We start from the raw sequence: 23,980 nt of genomic DNA, 5'->3' as shown, positions 1-23,980 counted from the left end.
GTTGATTTGACCCGTCAAACAGGTTTTGATATGATGTTTCCCCACCAAACAGTTAGAACTGATGAAGCTGCTTGGATGAGCAGCGAAACGTCTTCAAGAAAACTCCTTGCTTCAATCTTCTCTACGGATATGATGTGACACATTTCAGTGAGTCTTAAAATAATGACATCATCAGCTGTATTGAGGCTTTAAATTCTGTCGACTTTGAATAAATATAGCAGTGACATTGTGTGTGTTTGTGCAGACCCATTTAGAGGTCCTCACTGTTTTTGTTTTCTCGCTCAGTGGAACCAGACATCTAAATGTCACACATTCCTACAGTCCAGCTAACACAATGTTCACCATCTGATAAATCAACAACAACACTACTCAAGACACAGACTCATAGATCTGAGTCATTGAGTCTTACTCTCATGACTCACATCTTTGAAGAGTGTAGAGCAGCAGATGGTTTATCTACAGTGTTATTTAAGTATATATTGTGCTTCCTTTACCCAGGCATGTCTTCATATCCTCAGATGACATGAAGCCGTCAAAGCACAGACACTGGTAAGTCCCCGGGGTGTTGGTACACTGGCCGCCGTCACAGATGTCTGGGCTCTCTTCACACTCATCGATGTCTGATGATGGAAGACAGAAAAGCAGGAAGATAAAGGAAAAGGGATAAGGCAGATAAGTCAGGCATAGACCTGAACACACAGCAATGTACAAAACATTAGAGTGTGGAGATGATGGAGTAAAAGGAGACAAATTGAAATTTGGTCTACATTTTCACACTGTTTAAATAATGTATCACATTATAGAGTCTAAAGAATGTATCCACACTACCTACACTGGTAGTGTGGATGCATTCTTTAGACTCTATAATGTGATACATTAATGATGATGGCCATCACTGAGCTTCTTCTTAAGGAAAAAGTCTGAGGGGGAAAATTGATTGATGAGGTGATCACACATTTCCGCCATCATCGCTTAGGAGCTTTCCTGGTTAAAGAGCACTCCTCTTGTCAGCTTCCCACACTGAACCGTTGTGGTTTTCTCTCTCAGAGATAAGTGTAGTGTCGTTTAGTAGGAAAACCCAGACCCACTCACAATGATTTGGCTTTCATGGAGGACAGAGACTCTAGTGGACCCCTGACTCGTCCATGATCACGCATGTCTGAAGAAACCTTTCAGCATCCTCCTCAAAAATGGTAGCTTGTTTCTTGTTTCTTGAGTTTCTTAGAGATAAGTGCATGTTTCTATGAGATGCCCAACTCTGTGACAATAGGTTATCTATTCATCTGTCATGGATTGTGTCAGAGTGACAAGTCTTCCAGGATGGGGGCCATCTTCTGGGCTCTCTCTGCTACAAACCCAGCAGCCCACCTCTTCACCATGCAGTCCTCCTCCTTCAGGCACATGGCTACACAATGTACATTTTTTTCTGAGACAGCTTTGATTTGTATTTTACCCAGAAAGAAAAATACCACAAACGGTAGTGCAGATGCAGCCTCTGCATTAAACCACTGTCTTATAAATCACACATCATACATAACAGCAGGCTGTGTAAGGGTCGAATCAGGATACGGCTCTCAAACTATTTCTCTCAAATTACTCCTCTACTGCCTTGATCTCTGTCTGTATATCTGTCTCTGGTAATTAAAGGAAAAGGAGTCACAGGACCCAGCCTCATCAGCAGTGCATAAAACCTGCTGTCATCCAGCAAAATGAACTTCTTTGAACTTTGCCTGAATAACCAATGAGCACCATCTATCACTGTCTGCTAACATTTGGAAGTTAATAACGAACATTCTTCAGATGTAGTCTGAACCTTCTTCCCTTTAAACACGTGCCAGCCACATCACGGCAGTGTCTCTCCAGTGTATATACAAGCTTTTCTTAATGTGCCTTTTTATTCCTGCTCTTAAATCTGCTCTCTATGACACAAACTTTGAAGTATTCTTGTACCACCACATGTGTAATGTAAAGACAATCTGAACTATAAAACATGTCACTGAGAGACAGTTTTGCTTTAGCTGCCACATCTTGACAAATGAGACACAAAGTGGATACAAGAATGTCCCCGCCGTATAACAACTGCCTCACACGGCTACTCACCAGTGCAGCTTCTCAGATCGGGCATCAAGGCGTATCCACTGTGGCAGCTGCACTCATAGCTGCCCTCTGAGTTAGTGCAGAAAGTCTCGCAGCCGCCGTTCTCGATGGTGCACTCATCAATGTCTGGGAAACAGGAACAGGTGCTTTAAAACTTCAACAAAATCAAAGAATCTGTGTATTTGTGAGGAGACGATGTCAAAACATACCAACGCACTCCAGGCGGTTCTCAGTGGATTTGTATCCCGTGTTACATGAGCACTGGTAGCGACCGATCATATTAACACACTGACCATTCTTGCACAGCCGGTCGCTCAGCTCGCATTCATTGATATCTGTGGAAAAACCAAAGCGATCAGCAAATGTCTACATACATACAAGCCGACGGTTCATTGTCGGCAGATAGATTAAATTCATGGACATAATATCCAAGTCAAGGCAGTAAGACAGATGACTAGTGTTAGATGGATGATGGAGAACCTGAAAGACCACACATCTGTCTGAAAGTGCTACATAACTAAAGTTTATTATCACTAAGACTAAAAAATTGCGATATAATAAGACGATCCACAGAAGAGGTTAGGGGTAAGTATTCAGTAATGCTTTCACTGTTTTTAAAACGTAAGGAGTAATAAAGAAAATAAATAGCTCAACAGGCAGTGATTAAACATTATGTCATGGACTGAAACTTTCATACTCTGCATTAGGTCATCAGGCTGACACCCTGTTAATAAAGCATAATCACTGCTAAGCTGTGACACTACTGAAAACACAGAAAAAAGATTCTTCACTTGTCTCTGGGAAAATGTGATAAAAGCAAAACTTACTGTAAGTTTCTGTTCATTATTCAGCCCACATGTTTCAGCACAGAGCTTTCATCAGGACATTTTACAGAACAAGCAAAGACCAGTCTATTTATACACAACAAGATGGCCGAGTCTTTGTCAATTATCCAACGAAAACTAGACACAGAAAAGACTGGCCTCTAAGGACGTTTCTAAATGAAAGTATAAACCCAACATTAAGAACATAAAACATAAGGACAGCTTTGTAAAGGTCTAAATACATAAATATATATCTAAAAACAGCAAAAAAGATCTTCTGATGTGCTCTGTTAAAAGTGCACAACCTACACAAAGGCCCAGAGGAGCTCATGGCAGCCCATCTATCAAACAATATATATATACCACACATTAGCAGACTCAAATAGAGTGCGCCCACACACAGAGACAGATGGACAGGGATGATGCAGAGCGCGCCTCTCCTTCTGTCTGCTCTGAGACAACATCTCCTCTCACTTAGCTTTTTCTTTTCATTCTATAGAGCAGAAAGTCCACACTGCCACACAGATGAAGGGAGAGAAAAGAAAAAAAGAAACAGGAACTCACTCACCTAAACACGCCGACCCATCGGGGGCGATCTCGTGTCCCTCGGGGCAGACGCACTGGAAGCTGCCCTCTGTGTTTACACAGTCTCCTCCACGGCACAGCAAGGGGTTTCTCTCACACTCGTCGATGTCTAACACGCACAGACACAATTTTCTCGTCACACTCGGACTCATGTCGGCAAACATTTGTTTCATGTCTCATCTGTTTCCAGTGAAACTCAATGACCTGATCATTTTAAAGGAGATTGACAGTCTGTAACTGCACAGTGAGAGAATACAAGCAGCTCGGCTTGCAGTAAAGAAAAGAAGAAGAGAAGTTTGGTAAATAATCACTGGTCACATTATTTCCAGATTTCTATTTTGCCTGTGTGTAAATGCGTTTTGGTCTATTTGGAGACATTCTGTGTGTCTGATTTCTCTCAAATTTAATCAAACAACGTAAAAAGGCAGACCGGAGCAAAAATAGAGCATTACGTTCTTTTACAGACGGTACTTGTAGCAGGATATAAAAATCATTTGTTGGGCAGCAGATTGTGTGTAAGTCCCTCACACTCCGGTCAAGTCAGGTATGTAATAAGGAATAATTATCTTTAAGATTTTATGGACCCATTTTGCGAAGTGATTGGAAAGACCCTTGTGCCAAACTGGGCCCTTTCAACAATCCACAGGGGTTTAAATAAAGTCTCCTTCTTTTCTCTCTCTCTCTCACACACACACACTCAGTCTGCAAAATTCAGATTACATCATTCGCCCAAACAGTGAGTTTCAGGTCTGGCATGTCATCCAAAGCACCTCATCCAGAGCTTATGGCCCAAAAGGGAGCGCGAAGGGGATGGCTGGGTTGTGATCCTGGGCCTGGGATTGTGTGGCAGGCCTTCCCCATATTTGGAGAGCTTTATTGGCTCTGCACAGTCCTCCACTCTCAGATACTGCCTCTTTAATAGGGTGTGCGAGAGAGGAGATCAGGTTTCACACTCGAGTCCTCACAGACTAAATGATTTCATATGAAAGCATACGGCTGAAGCAAATCATCTAAAAGCTGGAGAGGTGAGTCATAAATGGAAGCATCTTTTGTGTGTGTGAGTGTGTGTGCAGGTGTGTGGGTTCATTACTCACCCATGCAGTTTTTCATCATCATGAAGCCGCTCTCATAGCCTTCAAAGCACTCGCACTCGAAATCTCCCGGCGTGTTGACGCACCTGCCCTGTCCACAGAGGTCCGGAGAGATGCGGCACTCATCAATGTCTACAGGAAACAAATAATTTATTGAGTTTAATAAATCATTTATTTAACAACTGCTGACATGACGGGACGGCTCTAAAATTAGATGAAAAGGTAAAGTCTACAGAGTCTCCATCTCCCACTCACTCATACAAGGTTAAAAGGTCTCAACCATCATTTATTCACTAGGAGCCCATACATTATCTCAGAATGAATAAATGGCATTAAAGCCTATTCTGTGATGTGTGCAGAGCAGTAAAATAGCTAAGCAGACTGCAGGGACCAGCTCCAACAAGTCCAAAGCAGCCAGACTCCCATTAGACTGAATGAGCTGAAAGTAGGCAATGCAGGCTTTACACCACTTTACTGTAATTAGAGTTGGCAGAAGGATACAGAGAGGGGGGGCTGATGAAGAATGGCCAGACTTGTAGAGGCACAATAAAGCTGGTACATCCTTAAAGTAGATGTTCTGCATGCAGCACAGTCAAATATAGAAGCTAAGCTTATGTCAGCTGCCGATGAAGACTCCTGAAAGTTCACGATTCTGCTCGACACATGACTTTAAATATCTCAGACTGATGTAATCAAAGCCTCACCTGTACAGTTCCTCTCATCTGAGTCCAGAGCGTAGCCGTTATCACAGCGACACCGGAAGCTGCCGATGGTGTTCCTGCACTTCCCGTTGGAGCACAGCGTGTTTATCATCCTGCATTCATTTATATCTGAGCAGAGCGGTAACAGCAGGTGAGAGATCAATGATGCAACAGTCAGCACAGGCTGTGAATGGCACAATACCTTTAAGGAAGGGTCTGCCATTGATGAAGTCACCCCTGTGTGAGAAGCCCGGCCCCCGAGGACAGAGCTGGTTATATTCTGGAGTCCCCCTGTCTGGACATTCGTCGCATTCAGGGCCCCAGGCCACGCCAACCGAGCAGCAGCAGGCATCCACACGGTGCTTTCCTGAGATGGGAGCCCCACAGCGCTCGTCCTCATGGGTGAGGTAACAATGCTCCGTACGCAGGTCTGCACACATTTGTTATAAAAAAAAACATTTAATACACATCAGGTAACAGCAACACAACAGGACACACATACAAAACCTACCAATGCATGTCCTGCCGCTCACGTCCACTGTCATTCCAGGAGGGCACTGACAGAAAAAGGAGCCAGGTGTGTTGATGCATTTCCCATTAATGCACACACCAGGAAACACTTGACACTCATCCACATCTGAGTATCACAGTATAAAGAGAACAACATCAGCAACAAGCTCAATAAAATAAAAACACACGTCTGACTTCATCAAAGCAGCTCCTACCTTCACAGACGTTTCCTTTGACTCTAGCAAAGCCTTTACCACAGATTGGATCTGAAAAATGATTGGTCAAAACATTCTGTCAATGTTGTTATTTAATTTAACAAAAAGCCAAGAAAACTAAATGAGAAGTAGCTCACCTTTTTCACATTTGGCACACGGGCTGTTCCAGGCCTCCCCCAGCGTGGCGCAGCAGTGCGACTTCAGTGTGGCTCCGTTGATATTGACCTCACAGCGATTATTGATTATCTTCAGCCAGCAGGTGCTTTTAGTTGTCTCTGTTTCATGAAACACAACCACGGCACAATGAAGTAGCTGGTCTGGCACATACTCGTATCAAACAGATTTAATTAACTGCTGCTTTGTTTTTAGTTTTTTTTTTTGTCCCTTTATCAGACTTTACAGCAGAGCTGCAGCAGAGTTAAAATAAAAGAATAATTATTGTATTTTGTTAACTTGGCCTATGTGTTTGTGTGTAAAAGATTAATTGCAAACAAAAATGTTTGGAGAATCAGTCCAATGTTGTGCAAAAACACTATAGCCAGCATTAAAAATGTGTGTGTTTTTCTGCCACTGACAGGTTCTGATTGTTATTATAAGAGCCTCACACGCATCATAGATAGCATTCCTACAGAGATAGAATTGCGTCTCGCATGTAACAGAAGACTCAGTGTGAAACCTTGTAGGAGCCATCTGGGGAAGAGTGGAGTAATGTTACAGAGATGCAGTGTGGTTCATGTTTGCGAATTACCCAATTGTGGCAACAGAAAACACTTGTGGCAACACGTGTACTGACTACATTAGGAGCAAAATGACATACTGAAGCTGTGGCTAGTTGTGCTACAAATGGGTGACAGCACTAAGCCTCACAAGACATCATGTTTACAGTGACTGTTATGACAGCGGGAAGTCAATAAGTTAGAAAACAGGGCTTAAAATAATTAGGTAAATGTGTTTTTATGCCATATCAATGTTTGGTTTTAAAATGTATGAATATGTTAATGTCGACTCTTGTGTTGTTTTCGTTTTTGCTTGCTTACCGATACACTCCAGCCCGGTGCTGTCCAGTGAACTGCCCATTGAACACAAACACACAAAGGACCCTTGGCTGTTCACACAATTTCCATTAATACAGGGGCTCGAGTCACACTCATTCACATCTGTGGGACACAAATACAAACACCAGACCTCAAGCTGATCATCTCAGACACACAGATGCAGTGGTGAAGTGACACTATACTGTAGAACAAATCGGAGTCTCTGACCCTCGCAGACATCCGTCTCCGGATCAAATCGAAATCCTTTGGGGCACTGACAGGTGAAACTCCCCGGTGTGTTCCTGCACAGTCCGTTTTCACACAGTAGCCTGTTCATTACACACTCGTCGATATCTAAGGACACACAGACACAACCACGTTCCTCATACGGTTTGTTCTGATCAATTTTAGTGAGAAGATGCAGGCCTCATCATCTAGCCGTTGACCTACCGATGCAGTTTTTTCCTGTCAGGTCTACCTCAAAGCCTTCGTTGCAGGTGCATTTGTACGTCCTCAGCATATTCTCACACACTCCATTCTGGCAGACATCAGGGTCGAGGGCACACTCATTAATATCTGAGTAGGCAGAGAAAGAATAACGTGAAATAAATATCCTCTTTTCATATTTGGTTGTGTCGTGGTCAGTGGAAGACATCCAGACGAGCTGGTGTGCGTTACCTCTCCCGTCGCCGGTTATCCCGATGCCGTTGGGACACAGAGCCAGAAACTCAGCTGCAGAGAGTCACACAAACAGCACAGTTTGGTTGATAAAAGGAGAAATAACAGCTTTTCAGAGAAGATCACATTTACCAAAATCAGAGAAATCTCAAAGCAAGTCATTTAATACCATGTCATTATCCATTTACATGCTTTCTCATTTAGCCTACATGTATATAAAAGTGTCTCTTAATGTGGTGCAGCTTTGGCGTCTTTTGATATAGAAACTTTAATTGGCAGGACTAATGAGAAGTGACTGGATGACGTGTGTGTGTTTTTGCATGTTTGTGTGTGTGTGTGCGGGCGGGTGTGTGTGGTGAGGCTGTGGATGATTCCTAACTGTGGGCGTCTCTGTCAAACAACTTGACTTCATGACCGCTATTCTGTCATTTATGAAATCCAAGTTTGTCGTGCAAAAAGCAGTGTTTCATCTGGTCATCCTGACTGTGGCAGGTGTGTTCTAAATTAAACACAAGCGTGTGTGTGTGTGTGTTAGAAGCAGCGGGAGGTGGCTCTATATGTGTAAAAGGGTGGAGTGATTTGGGTCTTCGTACCAGAGCTTTGTGGTGGGCAGGGTTGGCAGGGCTCTCCGTAGGCGTATTCTGTGCTGGCACAGCAGCACTCCGACTTGGTCACAGCTCCAAATAAAGGCCTAACGCACTGCCCTCGCTTGTAGCCACCGTAACACGTACTGCGCATATGTGTGTCTGTTTTGACAAAACAAGACAGAGAAAGAGAGAGTTTGTGTGTGTGAGCAAAAGAGACGAGGAAAACGAAAGAGACGCAAAAGTCAGCAACTCCAATAAACAACAACACTGGCAAAACAAATGGCTGTTCTCTTTCCATAATATCCAGGGATTTGAGGCATTCTCCTGCACTGATATAATCCTGACAGACACTCACCCACACCGAACAACAGCATTTCAACACTTCCCACACAATAAGCAAAAAAAAAATGTCATTTGGAGAAATGCCAGAATGTTGAAAAATAAAGACGTAAACAAATCTCGCACTCCAAGAGCCTGGAGCACAAAGAGGAGGCAAAACATGCTTAGTGATGATAGCATGTGGTTGCAATAGGTGAACAGGATGCGGATGTTGATAAGGTTTTTTTTCGATTATTCTCTGCTTTGTCATGTTCTGTTTGCTTATTTTGGAAAATATTTGTGGTTATTCTGGTACAACACATGCACACAGCTGTGGGACAAAACCTTTGTGAACTCGAACATGTTTAATCGTGGACTGCATATAAAGATGGATGACTCTTTTGTGAAGTCATCTATAGGTTTTCCCTCAGACGAGTTTGAGTGTTGGAAGCTCCAGACATTGCCGCCTTGGAAGTACTTCATTCATTCATACTTCATGATTCGAGGTAGCGGGTGAGTGAACCCACTGGACACACTAAAAGTCCTGACTGAATTGGTTTGGAGCCAGCCTCAAGCAGGTATTTAAAGAGCTCTAGTTTTCACCAGATCCCCATTTGCTATACTTTTCAGTCCTGGAGGTTTTAAACTTGGCTTTTGTATGATATGCATTGCATTACATATCACCTGTACACCAGTGTGGTCAAAAAAAAGTCCATGAAAAACATGATATTTATCCTGGATGCATTACACACCCCTGTACAATACAGTTTTGCATCCAATGAAACATTTTCTTGGATTATCAAGCTCAGCAACACTATTCACTTTACAGGACTCAGCTCAAATGTGGATGGCTTTACTCCAGAAACAGCATCTTGGTTGTCTTACTTGCCAAAGTCACAATTTCTATCGAATTCTTCAGTAAAATTGAGAAGAGTGCAGTCTTTCCTTCTCCATAAGTAGCTAGTAACTACCTGCCTAGGTTAAAAACACAGACAGAACAGATGCGTAGTGGTAGAACCAGCTCAAGCTGTAAATATACAGAAACAACTTAACTGAATGCTAGTAACTTTCTAAATGAAAAAAAAATGTGTTTCTTTTCAACTATGGCTGGTGTGAAATCTTGTTTGTAATAGTATCCAAAATTCTGTCTACATATACTCACCAACGCAGACCCGTCCATCCAGGCCCACTGCCATCCCAGCCATACACTCACAGCGGAAGGATCCCTCCGTGTTGACGCAGTGGCCGTTCATACACATGCCTGGAGTCTCACACTCATCAATGTCTGTAAAACACATACCACAAAATCACTTCACTTTACAGTCTGTGTATGTGTATCTTACGTGTGTGTGCTGTTGTGAGTGGATTGAGAGAGAGATGATGACGCCCAAGGGCCCCTTTACAGACTACACATTTCATTAACGAGAGCATACATCAGCACAGTTCACCCACACCCTGCTCCCCTGTTTATTTATCCTGTTATGACTTAACCAGGTCAGTGTCTCTGAGATCAAACGTCTGGATCTGAAGCCGTTTGGAGCAAAACGGCTGCAGGTCACACACGGAAAAGATTGAGAAGATTACAGGGCCGTTTGTTGGCAAGTTGGGTGGTAAATACGTCTACTAAACGTCTTTGCAGTTGCATCTGAGGTTCAATACAACATCTGATGTGACAAAACGATGCCGTCTGCAGCATGCTATGTCAGCAGAAGGCCAAATGTCTTGCACAAGTTTAAGTAAAGCTGTCTGCTAGAATCTGAAAATAGGTGGGCCCCATCTATCCACACGTCCAGCTGGCCTGCCAGGAAGGCTAAGGGATTTTTCCAAGGCTTTTAGGGGGATTTTTGCCCCATGTGCTAAGACTCTCATAACAGAACTACTAACATGCCAGAGAGGTAGCCCCCCCCCCCCCCCCCTTCCAGGCGAGCTGAAAATGCAGGTCAAAAGAATAACTGACTCAAGATATATTCTGCCAATGACTACATGAATGTGGAGATGTGATTAAGGAGCTTTCTGACAAACACACCTACACACATCCGTCCGCTGGTATCAAGCAGGAATCCTGGTTTACAGATGCATTTGAAGCTGCCATCTTCGTTGATGCACAGTCCATTGAGGCACATGTTCCTGATCAGACACTCATCCTGGTCTGTGGAAGAACAGAAACTAAATGTTTACATTTGTCCAGACACTCAGATTCTCACAGAACTTGATTGCTTTAATCACAGTTTGCAGATGAATTATGCTGAGGACAGCAAAGACTATTTTTAAAACCTTCATTAGTGCATTGAAGCACCAGAAGTCAAGAAGACAAACAGGAAACATATTGATTTTAGCTTTCAAACAGACTTTTTTCAGGCACCCTGTATTCGAAACTTTAACACTTCCAATGAGTCATTAATATCATAACATCCAGGCTGTGCTGGACTGGATGAGACCATGTTTTGGGAAACATAATGAAAAAAGGTGGTGTTTAAAAACCACTCAGTCTCTATTAGATGGCGTTATTACATGGGTGTGTTGAATTCTCAGTGGTGATCAGTCATTCATGTTGTGTGGTCTGTTATTTATGAAGAACAGACTGCTGATATGTATAACAGACTGTTGCTATGGACGAGGCTCTGATTTCTCTTAACGGACCACACGCATACTGCTAAAAGAAGTACTGTAAATTTAACCTTAAATCAATAATCTCTTGGCATTTGCCAAAGAAATTATTGAATTGCTAAGTAAAGAGCCATGTAAGGGCTCATTTCTGATTGATTGACCACCTTGCTGTACATTAAACTGCACTTTTGATGAGCATGGAAAGTGACATAGTTCTGTCAAAATGGAAAATAGAAAAGACAGAAGTAGAGAGAGTGAAGTATGAACTCTGGCTAAACAGCAACCAAACTGGCCTACTTCAGCATAAAGTAGTTGTAACTGTCAGTATGCTGGTCTCCTACAGGTAAGACATAGGGTTCCTGTGATGGACCTCTTGTATCTAAGACATGTTCTAAAAATGAATGGAAACAAATGGAGGGCGGCAAACTAAGAAGCAAACACTAATAACATCGGGTCTTATGGAAAAAAGTTGGTAATATGTAATGAACATTTTTTGTAGTTAATGTGCTGAAACACACTAAACCACAAGCATGATCATTTAAAATTATGACACATGCATCCAGCAGGCATTGGTATTAAATCACCACCTCCAACAGATCCACGGATCATTACACATGAGCATTACACATACTGTGGCTATTAAAGAAAACTACGCTTTAAATATGTCTTAACTCAAGAAGTGCAGATGTCAGAGCTGGTATTAACAAGACAAACCTTGACAGTTTTTGCCATCTGCTGAAATCTCAAATCCAGCATTGCAGACACAGTGAAAGCTGCCTTCAGTGTTCACACAGCGGCCGTTGTTGCAGATACGACCGTTGGCCACACACTCATCCAGATCTGACAGAAACAAGTGCACAGCACAATAAGCACAGACATCCTCTTAAAGTGTGTGTGTGTGGGTGTACATATCTGTGTGTGTGTGTGTTTGTGACCTCGGCACTCTGTCCTGGTTGATGTGGTCTGGAATCCAGCAGGACACTGACAGATGTAAGACCCAGGAGTGTTCACACATTCTCCATGTGCACACGGGTTTCTCTCACATTCATCATCATCTGGAGAAAAAAACAAAAGGATGAAACACTGAAACATAAACGTCTTCATGTAGTTGCAGGTTAGTGTGAAGAAAACCTGTCAAAACCTACCAATGCACTCTCCCCTTCCATCCAGCTTGAAGCCCATGTTGCACTCACAGCGATATCCAATACCAGGCATGGGGATACACCTGCCGTTCAGACACAGGTTGCGGTAGGCCTGGCACATGTTGGTGATATTCTGGGTTTGGATGATAACAGGACCTGAGAGGAGCACATAAATAGATAATCTATCAAAAAATAAATATCACTTTAAGTTGTGAGAATCTAATCTTATAGATCTTACATGAAGAAGAATCATCTGCACATTAGTTTGAGAGTTTTTTTTTATTGCAGAATATGTTGCACAATTAAAGCTGTCCGACTCAAAACATTTCCATCATTAAGATGTAGCTCATTAGTTCACAGCATGGATTGTTGTTGTTACTCAAAACTGGGATTTTGATGGCAGTGTACATGCAGTGACTCAGACCAGAAAGTATGAGTTATAAGCTACACGTCATTTTATTTGTTGGAACATACCCGGTGCAGGCTGAATGGGTAGAAGACCTGGAAATTGTCCTGGAATTTGTCCTGGGATTTGAACTGGAATTTGACCAGGGATGTGTCCCGGTATTTGTCCTGGGACTTGTCCTGGAATTTGTCCCGGTACCTGGCCAGGAACCTGGATTGGGATTTGACCAGGAATCACTCCAGGAACTTGTCCAGGGGTTTGACCAGGATATGGAACTGGGTAGATGCCCGGTAGTTCAGGGGCCCCAGGCACACGTCCGGGTATCAGCACTCCAGTGTCAGGTATCTGGATGCAGAGTTTCTGGTACTCCTCTAAAAATGAGTGATAAAAACAACAAAACATCAGCTCACAGAAACACACAGACTCATCACATGGCGGTCAGTGTCCCCACCTGTTCCTCGGATAGGACACATTTCAGGAGTGGATCCATCAGACCAGCAGCGTCCACTATCACAGCAGCACTGCATTTTGGTAATCAACTGTGAGTTTTGATTGGCGCAGCGCCCGTTCAGCAGGCTAGCGTAGCAGTATCCACCACGAGCATCTGTGGGAAACAACAGCATTAAGTCAGTTAAAGTAACCATGCTATATGCTATATGGTACAGACCGTCTGCATGTTTGTGCAAACTGGCAAGAGAGCAATCAAAAAGTTTGTTATTGCCTGAGATTTTCCATAATTGGAGAATGGAGGCCACATCTTATAGTCATCATTTCCTATTTATGTGAACCTTTCCTTCATCCTGCAGTTTCTGGCACTGTGTATCAGTATGACTCACCCTCAGGTTGCCTATTAACATAAATGTCTTGTTTCACACCCAGCCCATCCAGGGCCTTGACAGACTACACCACCTATGGCTTGGTTAACTTTGACAGGATGTCATGCACGCATAGACCTGGTTGGAAGTAAAACAGTCAGGCCAGACTAGCAGTAGGAAACAGAGTAAAATGTTTGGCGAAACAGTTTTCTGGAACGACAGACTCAGACATTCCTTCCTCACAAACATGCTCTCCTGGGGGGGGGGGGGGGGGGGGGTAATGTGAGAGTGTGTTTGCATATGTTTGTGTGTGCATGTACCTCTAATGGACCGTTCTGACCCAAATTCTTCTCCGTCTGATTTAAACTGAGCTAAAATTGGGAGCTTTATAGGCTTTTTTTGGTGTGTATGTTATTGTGTACAGTTCAATGGCACTCCTGCACACTCTCACTGTTCAGACTGACAGACTCACATCTGATGTCAAAAGCCAAAGTCGTCTGAGCCCAAGAGGGGTCCCCCTGTAGTCAGCTTCAAGAGAATATGGCTCATTATTGTTGTGGAACCAGAAACAAGTAAGTGACTATTGACCTAAATTCTACCAGCTGGAACATTGGACACATTTCAGTTCTTTCTGCTCTCAGTGCCAGGCATAAAGAGAGAAGAACCGAAACATGGTGGAAAAAGGAAAGAGAATGAAGCTGCACCTTTTTTCAGCACAACTGCTCTGCCTCAGATTTTATCTACCTTAGTAACAATCAACCAAACCAAATACACAGCAGCAGAGTTACCTGTGAAGGAACTGGACAAGCAATATGACAGGTTGAATACTCACCTATACACCTGGATCCATCCACAGAGCTATAAAATCCCTGCGGACACTTGCAGATGTAGCTGCCAACAGTGTTGGAGCAGTCACCCACACCGCAAAGACCTGGAATGTTTGAACACTCATCCAAATCTGGAGAGGAGAGAGGAGAGGAGAGAGGTGAGGAGAGGAGAGGAGAGGATAGGTGAGAAGAAGAGAGGAGAAGTAAGAGGAGAGAGGTGAGAAGAGGAGCGGAGGACTGTATTGTAAAACTGCCGACAGAAGTCAAAATAAACTAAAAAACTAGCTTGAAATGTGAATGTCTCTAGGAATGGAGCACATGCTGGCAATAACAATGGAAATAGGGCACTGTCACAGGATATTAAATCCAGGGCCTCTGTAGCTGCTCTTCTGTTAGCACAGTTAAGTACCAAAAGCACATCAGCGGGCATCTGTTCAGAAATACACTGAAAATTAGACCCGTTTGAAATGTCTTTTACACAGTCCAGAAGTTTTCCGGCAATTATTTCTGGGCATTAAACAACACATATTTTACTCAAATGAGTGCCAGAAAGGCTTGCTCATTCGGTGTATTTCACCAGAGTTAAACTCGGTCTGGAAATTGTCATATTCATGTTTTAATGATCCAGTATTTTTCACATGCTTACTGTGGGCCCTTATTTGGGGAGAGAATAAGATGTGAGAAGGGTTTTATTAATTGTCGTTTTGCCAGAAACATATATTGTGGGTCTCTCAGTGGCACCATTTAAAAAACTCGCTATGAGCTAATAATTCTGGTAGCCAGTTGATAATTAGGATCCCAAGCTGAGAGAAAAGTGTGTTTTAAAAGCTATGTGTCAACGTCATCTTTTCTGATTCATAGTGTGCTCTGACATATCTGGATGAGAAGCTGCTTAAAGCAAGCAGCCTGCACAGGAGCTATGTTGGCTACAAGTGACAGCAATACTTAATATCTAATAATAAATCAGCTGGGTCACCAAAGCAAAGTAACAGAAGCTCTGATGGGGAAGAAGTGATGAAGAAGTAGTGTTAAAGTTGTTTGTAGACCAACATTTAGCTCTGTGACAAGAGGTCTCAATTAACCTCTTGGGATTCTGCAGTCTGTTATTTCTCAAGACTGTTGCTATGCTAAACAGACCGTTGCTAGGGATGCAGTTCTGATCAACAGAGAGGATCATGTCCACTCCTTTATAGAAGGCAAGTAAATTTGGTTTATAAAATACATGTATATATACTTGGCACCAACCATTTTCAATGCATTTAACAGCTTAAAAACTGTGTGTGACATGTTCTGTTGGACACTAGCGTAAGAATCTCTTGAGCTTAAGAGACAACCATCCAATAACAAAAATGCAAAATCACATTTCTGGGTATTTTTAGTGACTCAGACAAAAAAGCAGGTTACTTCTCCAACCATAAACTCACTTTAACACACTTTATTTTACTTCAGCATTCCTTCAAACCTCACATTTAAGTGTCACATAGGATCACTGAGAGAAAGCAGTGCTTCTGCTTTGGTTTAATTAAACCTATTTCAAGGGAAGGGCAAAGAGTGGCTTATGTGTGGTCTTTCCCCCACAAAGTAATAATCAGAATGCCACGACTGAGGGGAAGCTAACCACATCTAGACGGATGTGGCTTTTAACTCTCTTAACTTTTCAAATATTTTTTCAGTCTACTCTGTCATTCAAGCTGACACTGAAAGTTTCACAGTTTTACTAGGACGTCTGCGTGCTTCATTTCTTACCATCACATTTCTGAGTGATCTCGCTGAACTTGTGCCCGGCGGGGCATTTACATTCAAAAGATCCCACTGTGTTGATACAGTTTCCTCCTTGGCAGATGCCAGGGATGGCCTGGCACTCATCCACATCTGTACATACAGAGGGTACAATTAATACACACTCCCAGGAGGAAATACGGCACCACACACACACACACACACACAGTAGTTATACCACCGATTGAAATTGTGTCTGGTTTAACAGTCTGGCTGTGACTTTCCTGCAATCAACAGGGTGACAAGGAAAAAAAGAAAGAGGGAGAGGAAAGTCTCCTACAGGAGAAACTGAGGCAAAGTTGACCCCAGAAAAGACACATGGACATGTCCACACAGATGGTCATAGCTGTGATCACATGCAATGAATAACTGTGACGTCATCAGCGAGCTGATCTGGAGCACCGGGTCTGTCTGGGTTTAAAATCTGTTTCTCTGTGAGTATTGCTGATGACTAAATTAAATCCATTTAATGAATTGGACAGAGTAAAATGCAGGTCTCGGGTTGGAAACCTGCAGGAGGCTGTGACCTGATGCAGTCTCAGAGTACTCTATGTTCCTCTGGGTCCTGGCTCAGGTCCGCCTCCCCTGCAGAGGTTCTGATGTTGTTGGGTCTGGAGCAGGCAGACACAGGGCCGTCTTACCAGAAATGAGCTCTCCTACGTGGCACCGCCACTGACCCGTGTTACTGACTCTGACAGTCCCGCCACAGCGGGTGTCTGTGGGCATTCCATACACAAGTGGGAGGCACTGCCACCCACCCCACTTTAACCCAATTAGACCTAATCCTCTGCTGAGGGGGCGGCAGGCAGAGACAAGGGGATGACAGAGAACAGAGAAGGAAGGAGAAGGAGTTAAAATGGGCAGAAAGACTTTAGTCAATGCAGGAGAAGGGAGGGAGGGTGACAGAGAAAAACAAAGATACAAAAACAGAGGAACAGACAGAGACACAGAGGAACAGACTTTACCTTGGCACGCCCCGGTGCGGTGGTTTGGTATGAACCCTCGTCGGCAGGGGTGAGGCTGGGCTGGGCACATCTCACAGGGGTGACCCCATGCCCGCCCCACTGTGGCACAGCACAGAGTCTTTGTGCAAACGATGCCGGTGAGCTGGCCTTGACACATCTGGTTATTCACCGAGGCAAAGCAGGGACCAGTGCGGTAGTCTGGAGAGATACACCAGGAGTTGGTTATTGTCAAAATGTAACTGTATTCCAAACACAACGCAAAAAAAAGAGAGAGAAGGTTTTCAGATCTGGTAGCCAGTTAGACATGAAAGCAGGCAGAGGACAGATTCTGTGAGTGAATGGCTTGCAAACAAGAACACTGAAACAGAATGTAATTTTGAGTGACATCTACATCACACGTACATTATATGTGATGAAAGTGCTGCACAGCGGACAGTAACACACTCCATAAAGAATGCATTGTCTCTTCCAGGCATTTTAATCGGCCTGGCTCTCAGGTGCTTTGTGTGTATGTGTGTGTGTGTGTGTATATATTTGTGTAGGGCAGAAAAAAAGCAGAGATAGAGAAGAGGTCTGGAAAACCTTTTAAAGTTGTGTGGGCGGCTGTGGACACAAGCAAGGACACCCAGGCAATGAAAAACCAGTCTGCTGCACGTCTCTGATCATTTCAGGGGAAAAGAAATGTACAGTGCAGTGTGCAGCTCTTCATTATTTTTATAGTAATACACAATCTAGAGGACAAGTCAAAAGAGGCCGGGCGTGTGTATGGAACACAGTAGGTGATTTCCCCACCCGCTTCAGAGTTAAAGCTAAATAGCTTATAATAAATATGAGAGTGTGAAGAAAGTCCCTCCATCAAGATTCTTCAGCTCCCCTCCCCTCCAAACTGGTTTAAACCTCATTCCCTCGAGCCAGCTGCCTCCATGCATCTAAGCCTCACTTCATTCCCTCGCCGAACACCACTCCTTAGCTGCAAACTCCCAACAGATTATAACAAAATCACTGAATCTTATCAGGTGAAGGATTGGAAGATGGTCAGATAGGGACAGAGAGAGAAAAAAAAATGGGGAAAACGCATCACTCCCAAAAGAATCTGGACTCGGTCCAAAGGCAAAAATCATTTCCACATTTCACAGCAGACAACAGACAGCGAGAGGAAAGAGAGAGAGCAGTTCCAACAGCGCAGTCGTTTAAAACAAACGAGACATTGTGCGTTTCCCGTGTGGACCGGGGCCCAGCCCAGACCCGTCACGTGCACCACAGCCTCTACGGTCTCTCTGCCTCTGGCACCAGAGCTGTGTGAAACAGAACTGGGTCATCTCTCTTTCTCTTTCCCACTCCCTCCTGCTCAGGCTCCACTGGAGACCAAATGCTTTTGATTCTTTGTCTACTTCTTCTTCCAACAAAAGGTGGAAAGTAACTTAATACATTTACTCAAAAATAATTTCAGGTACTTGCACTTTACTAGTTAGTCGTACAGATGGTCAGTCACAACAAAAATCCGATTTACCTTCTAACCAAAAGTTAGACCAATGCTACTTGCACGACTGTACAGTAAATACAACCAACTCCAGCTGCTCCAGTCTAAATCTCAGCCTGTCCTAAATGTTCCTGCACATAACACCCTGTAAAACATGCCCCCTGCTGTCTTTACACTTCATTTTACTACTGCTAATTAGTGATCCTCAGAGGTGCAGGTAGGCAGACTTTGTTAACTCAGTCAGGAAAGCTGTCGTCTGCTGTTTCAGGTCTTCACACTACACTACAGTAATCATCCTATGACGCCATCTTTGATTAACGGAAATTAGAGTATTAATTAAATTTGTGTAGAGCGCACAAACACTGACCAAAGTGCTGGAATTGTCACCTAAAAAAACAGACAGTTTGGTTGTGCTCCCTTTTTTGCTCCCATGTGAGGATTTATATATGTAAATAATATAACCATAGAATATCAGAGGTCCATTGAGTTAGAAGTCATGATGACTGCTGTAAGGCTAAAGATACACAGCACCTTTACAAAGCTGTAAACTGCTGCAGACAACAATGCAAAATTCTCTGTCACTTTTAAGCAGCTTGCATGACATGGGAAGCAGAGGTCAGCGGATCTGAAGCATCTGAGAGTCAAGAGTCAAGCAGTTTAGAGATATGATCTGGTGCCACATAAAAGGCAGATTCTGTGCTTCACTGGTAAGCAGTAAAGAAAGGCTAACACAAAGGGAGCTGTGGTCTGTTTTCTTGGTAGCAGGCTGCTGCAGGAGAGATAAGGCTGACAGGCTGATTCCTACATACAGAGAATTGCCCTAATTGAGGCAAGAGAGAGGGGAAAAACACAAACTGTAGTCTCCAAATCTTTAACAGGCTGGAATGGTTTCTGCAAGATGAAAGAAGCAAGTGCTGACAAGAGTAGTATCCTTCTTATCTGAAGCTTGAAGACTAATTACCTTTTTTTTTAAAGAAACATTTAACAAGTCATGTCTACATTTACTCTAATGTTCTGAATGTTTTACCTTTATGGGATCAGAATCCTTTCATCAATGTCAACAAAGTCAAGAAACCAGTTGGCAGCGATCTTCTATGTTAAAGTCTGTATTATGTGTCTTTGCTGCAACAACAAAGGAGGAAAAACAACGACAGGATCTATGGAAAGTCTTCACATGGCGCCCCTATAAGACTGTTCTTTTCATCAGATTCACCCCATCTGACATAATACCTGCTAATTAGTGCAGGAGAGCGACACAGAGATTTGAGCGTGAAACAAAGTAAACACAAGCGCAGCACTTAAACAGTCAGCTGAGGTAAACAGGGAGAGGCAGACAGCTGTTAAGGGTGAAAATGGTGTCATTTCATCCGTCATCTCACTGCCTCTCTGAACTGCATACAGCTGGGAGATCCACCCATGTCCTGTACATCTGGGAGCAATCGCACGTGTTCACACACACACACACACACATCTCAACCCCAAGTCTAGCCAGTGATGACCTCAAACCACAACAAATCTAACAAAAATGTTGCTTTTGTGTTTGCTTTGCTGCCCTACTTTTTGGAAACATGCTATATTAGCTTGTGTTTGTCTTAATTAGGAACTGATTTCATGTTTGTGTTGAAGCGCAGTTACATTTTGAACACAATAGAAACGCTGGCCCCCTGAGCTGACTGCAGAGTTTCTGCACACCAACAGCCTCGGTGTGAACAGGAGGGAAACCCGACGGGAAGTGTGTCAGAAGTGTTTCCTGGATTATCTCCAAAATGTTTGTACACACACAAATCTGTCCACCTCTTCCACATCCACCCTTCCTCAGTCCTCCCCTCTGCAGATGGTGCACTCTCTGTACATGCACCTTACATGCCTTTACATATGTGTAATTTGCACATATGCATGTTTGTGTGATTTGTGTGTGTGCTGTAGGGTCTTATATCTGGGTGGAGTCTTCCCTGTTGGCCTGTCAGCATATTTCTCCATCCTCCCAGGGCTAAAACACACACACACACTTATCTACTGAGGTTTGCATTGGGATAGAACAGAGCCTGATAGGGGAAAGTTAGTGAGGCATTAAGAGACAAGAGAGCCCCTCAGCTGACTAACCGACTTCCCCATTGCTCTGGCTGCAGAGTGTTCGACTCACGTGTTACCACGTTTCAGGCCAGACTTTCACCACCATCCCAAGTGAACTCGATGGCGTCATACCGAAAGCTCGACTTTATTGCTCCGTAGCTAAATGACTCTGCAAGCAGGAGCAACGGAGCCCTGCATGCGATCTGCAGCAGTCTGGCTGGATCTCACCAATTCCTGCATTCCAACCTAAATCACATTTGTAACCAACAAAGGAAACGTTGATGTGCCAGACTGCATTTCCACTGCCGTCAGCCGTGCCTGGTGGTGGGACCACTGGTCAGCAGATCACCACTCACTTTGGCAGCACACAGCTTCGCAGAAAAGTGTTCAAGTCGGACCCTGATAGCACCAGCACATTTCCACAGTGCTCCCAAGTGCAGCTACTTCTCCCCCGGTCAGATCACATGCTAGTGGAAACCTCGTGTTCTAGCTAATGTGATAAGATCAAGCCATAATGGGGCATGGTTCTGTAAATTGCGTTATAAACTGTGTGGGGTGTGCGCACACATGTACTTCATGCATGTGCTTGTGTTTATGTGAAAGCACAATAAGTTTCCCTTGGAAGGTGATGGAACACAGCCAAGGAAATTCCAGCAAAAGTAACTGAACCTGCAGCGCCACTGTAACCGTCGACCTACATTCCACACATGTATTGATGTCATTTGGATGATAGTTTTGAATAAAAATTTAGTCAAAGTCTCTACCAGTTTACCAGTCAATGAGGCAACTGGGCAAGAAGACACACACATGAAGATATGCCCGGATCCAGATACTGCATTTTACCCTGATATATTCAGCTATCAAACACCGGAAGAACCACTTAAAACAGAACCAACAGACTGTGTGTTTTATTGCAGATGGAAGCCAGACACTGTGTTACTGCATTTGCTTTGGATATGTTTCCATGAACACTGTGTGAGGACTGCATGAATGCAGTGAAATATGTGGCTGAGATGGCAACAAGTCAATGAAATAGGTGTCATGTTAACAATGCTTGTCATCTAATAAGTGCAGACAAAAGCCTGATGTTAGTGGATCTCAGCGTAAAAGGGCCTTTAGCTTGTTATGACAACCCAACAGTCCAGATTCTATTAAACAGATAAAGCACATTTCACCTCTGAGAGGCTGAAACGAGTAAATATTTGGAATTTATGGCAAAAAAATGACACATAACAATGCTCTGACCAGTTCAGGCATTTCTGCATCGAAGGTTTCATAGAAACATTAATAAACAGTAGTCAATGATTGGCCTTGCCAGATGTGAAGGACGACGCATCAGGAAATGATGTTTTCAAGTATTTGTCAATATGACATGTATATAAACATATAAACAACTTCACTGAAAGAGTGTAAAACAATTCTGAATTCTTTGGATAGCCTCCATTTATGTGGCCTGTCTGTGGTGCATGTGTGAAAAGGACACAAACAGATACCTCAATTATTACCAGTTAAAATGTTAGGATAAATGACCAAAGATGGAAGGCCATTTTAACGCAGCTGCAAGTTTCACATATCACTCGAGCAGACAAGGAACTACCATTCATAAAGGCAGCTGACAGTGAGCAGCCTGTTTGCATTCCCATTACCTAACACGGCAAATCAGAGATTTAAAACCAGATGTGGTCGTATACTTTGCCTGAACATCATTTCTTTCACAACAGCAGAGTCCTTTCTGTGAGTCCTCGTGTTCTCTGAAAACTACGAACATCTAGAAGAAAAATGCTTTATTTAAATTCTCCAACAGTCTCACAAGACCATTGGCCAAACACAAGAAGGAGAAGAAGCCAAAGTCATAACATGTAGAGGTGTGCTTCAGCAGATAAGGCCCGTCTCTAAAGCATCAGGCAACCAGATAGAGCTAAATAGCTGCAAGGTTTGAAGTGAACTCGGACAACTGAAGCACGGCCTTGTTGAAAAGGGATATCACTAATTGAGACCTCTGCTGTCAATCCAAATATTAGTTTTGCAAGGTCATCACTTTGACCTCTGAAGGTCACCCCAGGCGCACACCCCTACACACACACTCACACTAAAGCCTCGGCTTGCGTGTGCTTGTATACTTTGGAGCCTTTGCTCACATGTGCCAGAGAGCAACCACAGGAGGTTGGGAGGTCTTCAGTTAACAAACAGCACACATTTAGAGAGACATTACATTCCCCAGAGCGTCGTTTCGGAGCAGATGTGGAAAATAATGGTCATTTCTGAGCTCAGGCTTGACATGCAAATGTTCCACAACAAACCACATTCCTGGAGCCGGTGGCATGACTAAGCAGGAACTGTCTTCAGTCACAAAATATAACCACCATTCAACATGGAGTCACGTTTTTTTTTACACAACCAGCACGTGCGGCTCTGAAAAACCATCTCAGCAGCAGGGAGTAGTGGATGTAGAGCGCGGAGACAGCATGATGTAAGAAGGGTGAGGGAAATGCTGAGAGCGCCAGAGTGTGGCACGCATTACGTACCTCTCTCACACTGAGCCCCGGTGAAGCCGTAGGGACACACACATCTGTTGGGAGCCACACACCTTCCTCCATTCAGGCAGCCATTTTCACAAACCGCTGGAGAGGAGAAGAGAGAAAACAAACAATGATGCAACACACAGACACCATGCAGTCTCTAATTTCTGTGAACACATAAATCAAACAGATGAATTGAACTAATTTAGGATTGATTGCTTTGCTTTGGTTTTGTTGTCGCTGGACAAGCACTTCCCCAAAAAACTATGACTGGTCTTCTTGGTACTGTCACATGTCCTCCTGCCCTGCTGTTGTACTTGCTGCGTTTGGGCTCAGTGGTCGTACACACCATCTCCTCCGATGCCTCTTTCTGTGTTACACTGATTTCCATAAAAGTAACTGTGTTTAATATGTATTAGTTTTAAAGAAAACATAACACAGCACAGATGCTAATGCTAATGCTTCTATGAGGCCGTACTTGACCTCAGCAGGTCTATAAGCTAAACGCAATGGCAAGCACAGCAACACACTTACAGTGTCTCTTTTCTCTAGTGACACCTATGGTGATAAGTAGTAATTGCAGGGTTTTTTTGAAAGATATTGTGCGTTTTTTGCCTTTAACTACAGAAGCAGAGAGAGTGGGAATGGCCAGATCACCACAAGGGCCACTGAGGACACCACAGGGTGCCTGAAAGCCATGTGGATTCCCCTTGTTGATGTGTGATTT

The 23,980-nt window shown here is 43.5% G+C and overlaps 1 protein-coding gene across 3 annotated transcripts in view; it reads right to left on the bottom strand.

Moving 5' to 3' along the window:
- Positions 1–23,980, bottom strand: part of fbn1 (fibrillin 1) — a 57,475-nt gene that overhangs the window by 23,122 nt on the left and 10,373 nt on the right. For all 3 annotated transcript variants that reach the window (XM_028400979.1, XM_028400978.1, XM_028400977.1), the window contains 26 exons: positions 23,260–23,355; positions 17,182–17,379; positions 16,184–16,309; positions 14,443–14,568; positions 13,247–13,399; positions 12,864–13,166; positions 12,393–12,545; positions 12,183–12,302; positions 11,962–12,087; positions 10,667–10,789; positions 9,803–9,925; positions 8,329–8,481; positions 7,736–7,789; positions 7,508–7,633; positions 7,286–7,411; positions 7,061–7,180; positions 6,161–6,298; positions 6,024–6,074; positions 5,810–5,935; positions 5,501–5,728; positions 5,302–5,427; positions 4,601–4,729; positions 3,490–3,615; positions 2,307–2,432; positions 2,101–2,223; positions 495–620 (listed from right to left, as the gene is read on the bottom strand). In XM_028400979.1, coding sequence (XP_028256780.1) covers positions 495–620; positions 2,101–2,223; positions 2,307–2,432; positions 3,490–3,615; positions 4,601–4,729; positions 5,302–5,427; positions 5,501–5,728; positions 5,810–5,935; positions 6,024–6,074; positions 6,161–6,298; positions 7,061–7,180; positions 7,286–7,411; positions 7,508–7,633; positions 7,736–7,789; positions 8,329–8,481; positions 9,803–9,925; positions 10,667–10,789; positions 11,962–12,087; positions 12,183–12,302; positions 12,393–12,545; positions 12,864–13,166; positions 13,247–13,399; positions 14,443–14,568; positions 16,184–16,309; positions 17,182–17,379; positions 23,260–23,355 — 3,525 coding nt within the window. The remainder of the gene's footprint in view (positions 1–494; positions 621–2,100; positions 2,224–2,306; positions 2,433–3,489; positions 3,616–4,600; positions 4,730–5,301; positions 5,428–5,500; positions 5,729–5,809; positions 5,936–6,023; positions 6,075–6,160; positions 6,299–7,060; positions 7,181–7,285; positions 7,412–7,507; positions 7,634–7,735; positions 7,790–8,328; positions 8,482–9,802; positions 9,926–10,666; positions 10,790–11,961; positions 12,088–12,182; positions 12,303–12,392; positions 12,546–12,863; positions 13,167–13,246; positions 13,400–14,442; positions 14,569–16,183; positions 16,310–17,181; positions 17,380–23,259; positions 23,356–23,980) is intronic.

This window comes from Parambassis ranga, chromosome 3 (genome assembly GCF_900634625.1).
Source record: "Parambassis ranga chromosome 3, fParRan2.1, whole genome shotgun sequence".
Classification (NCBI taxonomy): Eukaryota; Metazoa; Chordata; class Actinopteri; family Ambassidae; genus Parambassis; species Parambassis ranga.
The sequence above is the reverse complement of the archived record's forward strand: the minus strand, read 5'-3'. Positions and strand labels throughout refer to the sequence as shown.